At 49.9% G+C, this 6,000-nt stretch overlaps 1 protein-coding gene across 1 annotated transcript; it reads right to left on the reverse strand.

Moving 5' to 3' along the window:
- Nucleotides 1–3,936: 3,936 nt before the first annotated feature.
- LOC102262136 (olfactory receptor 11A1) lies at nt 3,937–4,887 on the reverse strand. Its single transcript, XM_005860104.1, has one exon. The coding sequence runs from the start codon at nt 4,885–4,887 to the stop codon at nt 3,937–3,939; it is 951 nt and encodes a 316-aa protein (XP_005860166.1).
- Between the last annotated feature and the right edge of the window lie 1,113 nt (nt 4,888–6,000).

The following is a 6,000-nucleotide window of genomic DNA, read 5'->3' on the forward strand; positions in this document are numbered from 1 at the left end:
TTTCCAGAAAGAAAAATAAGGGAAGCTATAACGAAGGTCTAGTTAAAATAAGATATATGTGCATGTTGAATAAAGACGTCTGTCAGCAGAAGTCTTTATTCAAATTAAGTTGTAAATAGAACAGCAATAAATAAGATAGGTAAAGCGGAACTGCTCGGGGAGGGGAGCGCAGGGGCAGGGCTCAGGCTGCTCACCCTCCTCCCCTCTTTGCTGGCTCCTTAGTCACCTTTGCCCAACTCTAAGGATGGAAAACCGGGGGGCCAGGTGGCCAGAGCCCTGGTTCTTTGCGGGTGTCGGGGTTTAATGACAGCTGTGGGGCCGGGCTGCGTTTCAGCTGCGAGACGCCCCAGGCTCCGTGTTCTGTTGCCACGTCTCAGCGGAAGTAAGAAGCCAGTTCTGCACCCAGCGAGCCTCTTCCCACTTGGGAGGCTGACATGGTGGCTTCCCACAGACGGAGGCGGGGAGGTGCTTTCCAAGCTGCAGCCGACCATGCTGGCCACCAACATCCTGAGCCTTCGCCACCCGATGGGAGTCCATGAGCTCGTAGGAGGTGCAACATCGCACTGGGGGCCGCCAGGGGGTCAAGGGCTCTGGCATGTGCCCTGATGCACGACCCTCCCTCCCGGCCACACAGAACCAGACAGGGATCCCCCAGGAGCCCTGGCGAATGCAGGGAGTTCCTTACGCTCACCGGGCAAGGAGAAGAGCCACCGAGTTGGCAGGTGGTGTGGTGCAGGGGAGAGAGGCCTGGACTCAGAAACGGAAGTGCCAGATTCTAGTCTTTGTTCTATAATTAACCAGCGAAAGTCCACCCCAGGGGACCACTTCCCTCTCCGCGAGAGAAGGGAGACTGACTAATTCATACATCCTCTCTGGGCCTTAAACAGTCTGAAGGTTTACTACTTTATAATGTAAAACATGACTTCTTGCTACAGGACAGTTCAAGCAGAGTTACAAGACCTTTTTTTGAAAAATATATTTTATTGATTTTAGAGAGGAAGGGAGAGGGAGCGAGAGAGAGAAACATCCATGATGAGAGAGAATCACTGATAGGCTGCCTCCTGCACCCTGCCCGGGAATCAAACTGTGACCTCCTGGTTTATAGGTCAACGCTCAACCACTGAGCCACGCCGGCCCTGCACAAGACCTACTCTTTCCCGAGCTCTTCCTATGGGCCAGACTGCGCTGTCCTTGCTCTCGCTTGGTGGCCATGAGACAGGCCTGGCCTTTCGTCCTTCGTAGAGGAGAAAGGCTGGGCTCGGTGAGCTAAGGAAGTGGCCGCGCCTGGGTTTTACACTTGCCCGTGAACAAAAGCCTGCTGTGCTATCCAGCTCCCCGGCTCCCCCTGAGCTAATCGGACACGAACACCTGCCACAGAAGAGTCTCTGACGGACAACTGAGAGCTGACATTGACTTTCCTACTTTACAAGAGGAGCAAGAACAGGGCAGTTGTCTCTTCATAAGGCCAAGCCTGAGAGTGTTTGCAGACACCCAGGGCGGCGTGTGTCATTTCCCAGCCTGGGCACTGAGGAACCCCAATGAATGAATGGCCAACATCATCTTTCTGCTTAACTCAAAAGAAGAAGAAAGCTTCAATAGGGAAATTTAGGCAAGAGGTACTCCCTTCCTGTAGGAGCCACACAAGGAGGCAGGCTCCCCTGCGAGTGTGATGCTGACCTCAGCTTCTCTACTCTGAAGTCGACTCAGCTCTTCGGAGTTGCAGCAAGAACAAACACACGCCCACCACGCCCGATGCCGGCAGCACGGGGAGCGAGTCCAAGCAAGAGCCTGGCAGAGAGCCTGGCAAAAGAGCCGCTCCCCCCCACCACCCCCTGCCCCCCACTGCCAACTGAGTCTGCCCCCACAGCAGCAGAGGAGGCAGAGGTTGGTGTGGGCCCTTTGCCCCGCCTCCTTTCCCCAAATCTCCATTTCCACTTCCAGGTCCTAGAGAGCAAAGGATTAGAGCATGCCAAGTCTACTCCAGTGGAAGGAACTGAAGCTCCAGATATTTTTCTTTTCTTTTTTTTTAAGTTGAAGCCCTAAGACCTCTCCTCCTCGTCCTTGTCCTCCTCCTCCTCCTTCTTCTTTTTTTAAATGTATTTTTTATTGATTTCAGAGAGGAAGGGAGAGGGGAGAGGGAGAGAGAGATAGAAACATCAATGATAAGAGAGAATCATTGATTGGCTGCCTCTTGCACGTCCCACACAGGGGGTGGGGCCCGAAACCTGGGCATGTGCCCTGACCGGGAATCGAACCATGACCTCCTGGTTCATAGGTCGATGCTTAACCACTGAGCCATGTCAGCCGGGCTCCGCATTCTTGATGTATAATTAACACCTTATAATTATGATTACTATTAATATGTTTGAACAAGTTTATTTTTTAGAGCAGTTTTAGGTTCTCAGCAGGAGAAAGTATAGAGTACAGTACTGAGTGGAAAGTACAGAGATTTCCCATGGGCTCTCTGCACCCGCACTTGCATCGCCTCCCCCACCACAGTGGCCCATTTGTTACAACCAATGAATGTACATGGACACAGCACAATCACTGAAGTCCATAGTTTACACTAGGGCTCACTCTTGGTGTGGTGCCTTCCATAGGTTTTGACAAATATATAATGACACGTATCCCCCATTATAACATCATACAGAGTTTCTGTGCCCTAAAAGTCCTCTGTGCTCTGCCCAGTTCTCTTCCCCCAAACCCTAACCTCTGGCAACCACCGATCTTTTTACCGTCTCCAGAGTTTGGCCTTTTCCAGAATGCCATGTAGTTGTGATCACAGTGTGCAGCCTTTACAGATCGGCTGACCTTTCACTTAGTTATATGCATTTAAGTTTCCTCTATGTCTTTTTACGGCTTAACAGCTCATTTCTTTTTACCGCTGAATAATATTTCATTGTCTGGATGTACCCGTTTACTTTTCCATTCATCTACGGAGGAACCTCTTGGTTGCTTCCAAGCGTTGGGCATTATGAATAAAGTTGTCATAAGCATCCATGTGTAGTTTTTGTGTAGACATAAGTTTTTAGCTCATTTTGGTAAATACCAAGGAGTGTCGTTGCTGAATCATATGGTCAAAGTATGTTTCGCTTTGGAAGAAACTTACAAACCGTCTTCCAAAGTGTCTGTACCATCTTGCATTCCCAGCAGCAATGAATGAGAGTTCCGGTTGCTCCACATCCTCGCCAGCATTTGGTGGCGTCAGTGTTCCGAATTCTGGTCATTCTAATAAGTGCGCAGTGGTCGTCTTATTATTTTAAATTTTGAATTACAAGTGTAATTTTGTATTTATATATGTAGTTTCACATTAGCTGTTTGATGTATGTCCGTCTTCTCTCTATTGACTGTGAGTTCAGTGAGAGCTAAGACTGCCTCTGTTTTTGTGTATTTTATGACTTAGATGTGGTACAATGCCCTGGACAGAGTAGACCTTGAATCAGCGGTTCTCAACCTGTGGGTCGCGACCCCTGAAAATACATCCTGCATATCAGATATTTACATGACGATTCATAACAGTAGCAAAATTACAGTTATGAAGTAGCAACGAAAATAATTTTATGGTTGGGGGTCACCACAACATGAGGAACTGTATTAAAGGGTCGCGGCATTAGGAAGGTTGAGAACCACTGCCTCGAATGAAGATTTGAATGAGTGAGCACCCAGCCTTACCAGCTCATTCTGGGTGTGAGCTGTAACATAAGGCTCTAGCTCTACCGAGGATGATGGAGCAGAATCTGTCCTACGTAGACCATTTCTGGGACATCGGTTCACGTGAAGCTGCCAGAACTCGGCAGTGTCCTCACCATAGTCAGAGGCATCTGGTCACCTGGCTTTGGTAGCTCCTGGTTTACGTAGTTGCCTTTTAGGAAGAATCTAAGCGCCTCAATCCAGTTCATCAAGCCTTGGGCAAATATGGCCCCTTTCCCTTCTGCTTTACCTGAGGAAACCTGGCCTCTTCCTCAAGCAGTTTTTCACGGCTTCATGGATGTCCCTGTTTCTCAGGCTGTAGACGATGGGGTTGAACATGGGCGTCATGATGGTGTAGAGCAGAGAGGACCCTTTGCGCAAGAGCTGAGATGAATTGGCTGAGGGTACAAGGTACGTGGCTATCAGTGTCCCATAAAACACTGCGACCATGGTGAGGTGGGAGGAGCAGGTGGAGAAGGCCTTTTGCCGGCCTGTGCCAGATGGGATTCTCAGGATGGTGGCAAGAATGCAGGAGTAAGAAGCTGTGATGAGAAGAAATGGGGCCAGTGTCACTGCTGAAGAGGTGGCATAAGCAATGGTCTCGGTCAGCGAGGTGTCCGTGCAGGAGAGGTGCACCAGAGGAGTGAAGTCGCAGAAGAAGTGATCGATTTCGTTGGGTCCACAGAAGGTTAGTCTAGACAGCAGGACCATAGTGATGGCTGTCAGGAGGAAGCAGCAGAGCCAAGAGCCGGCAGCCAGCCGCACACAGAGGGGGCCAGTCATGAGGATGGGGTAGTGGAGAGGTTGACAGATGGCCAGGTAGCGGTCATAGGACATCACAGCAAGCAGCAGACACTCAGTGGCAGCCAGGGACCCGAAGAAGTAGAACTGTGCCAGGCATCCGGCCACAGAGATGGTCTTCTGTTCAGCTATGATGATCAGCAACATCTTGGGGACAATGTTGGAGGTATACCAGATCTCCAGAAAGGACAAGTTCACCAGGAAGAAGTACATGGGGGTGTGGAGGTGATGGCTGAACAAAACCAGCAGGACAATGAGGATGTTTCCAGAAACAATTAAGATGTAGAAAACGAGGAACATCAGGAAGAGGAAAATATTTAGCTCTCGGATGGAAGAAAATCCTCTGAGCACGAATTCCACTGGCGCTGTCTGGTTCTCCGAGGGCAGGACCACCATGCCTTGGCTTCCCCGGGAGCAGAGCATCCGGGATAAAACACGCAGGATGCAGACGCTGCTGGCTCACACACAGAGCCAGGGCTGATAGTCCATGGTGGTCATGCCCCACTCAGGTGTTTGGAACTTCTTTTTACTTGGGTGGAGAAGTAGCATCTTTGTTTTCAAGGCCTGAAAGGGGAAACAAAAGAATTTGGACTAAGAACTTGTGACCACTTCAAATTCCCCATCTTCTCCTACCTGTTTCTGTTTTGTTTTATTTTGTTTTTGTTTTGCTTTGTTTTGTTTTGTTTTTGTCTTCATCAGGAACAAGGTTAGCAGGAGATGGAAGAAACAGGAAGAGGAATACAAAGGGGGGAAAGCAGGAAGAAGAAAGAAAGAAGGAGAATCCCTGCTCTATGCCCTTCCTGCATGTGCTACGGTAGCCTGGGGAGTTGTGGAAGGAACGGAAGAAAATCTAAAAGGAAGGTGGGCATGCTCCGGAGGGTTTGTGAACTCCCAGACAGGAGACCCCCGCCCCCACTCCCCCACTTCAAGCATGTTTATCTTTAGGGAAATGGTCCCTAGCGTATCTAGTATGTATTCCTCTCCTTTCAGCGTCTTGGTGAGTTGAGAGGTAAGTTTATTACTTCTGTTTTGTTTTCCATGATCCTATCCAGAGAAAATCCTACGAGTGTGAGATTTGAGATTCGCTGACTCTTAGGTCACAGCCCAAGCTGGTGTCACACAAGGGCAGGAGTGCTTTTTCTCACAATTAAGGGGGGGGGGGGGGGGAAAGTAAAAGCCGGCCATTGCAAAGATCTAGAGCTCCAGTAAATGGCAAAAGGAGCTTCAGAACCAGGTGGCCTAAGGTATTGTTGGACCAGCTGAGTAGAAGAGGCTCCGGTTCTTTCCAGTGAGATAAGGAAGCCCAAGGCGCCCCCTCATTCCATCTGGTTCAAGCCATGCACCCACCACTAAGCTGGGGGCAGATGGAGAAACTGCCCCCAAAGCACTGCTGTTCACAGTCAGAGGCCAAAACCACTAAACTGTTCTTAAGCCGGGTGCACTGGGTCGGCCCCCTCAACCAGGAAGGGCCCGGCTGCTGCAGGCCAGTGGGCGGAGCTGGGAAAACCC

The sequence above is a fragment of the Myotis brandtii genome, unplaced genomic scaffold (genome assembly GCF_000412655.1).
Source record: "Myotis brandtii unplaced genomic scaffold, ASM41265v1 scaffold131, whole genome shotgun sequence".
Classification (NCBI taxonomy): Eukaryota; Metazoa; Chordata; class Mammalia; order Chiroptera; family Vespertilionidae; genus Myotis; species Myotis brandtii.

Excerpts from the sequence above, each read along its gene's own strand:
- LOC102262136 (XM_005860104.1), bottom strand. The coding sequence starts at position 4,887 with ATGGTGGTCCTGCCCTCGGAGAACCAGACAGCGCCAGTGGAATTCGTG.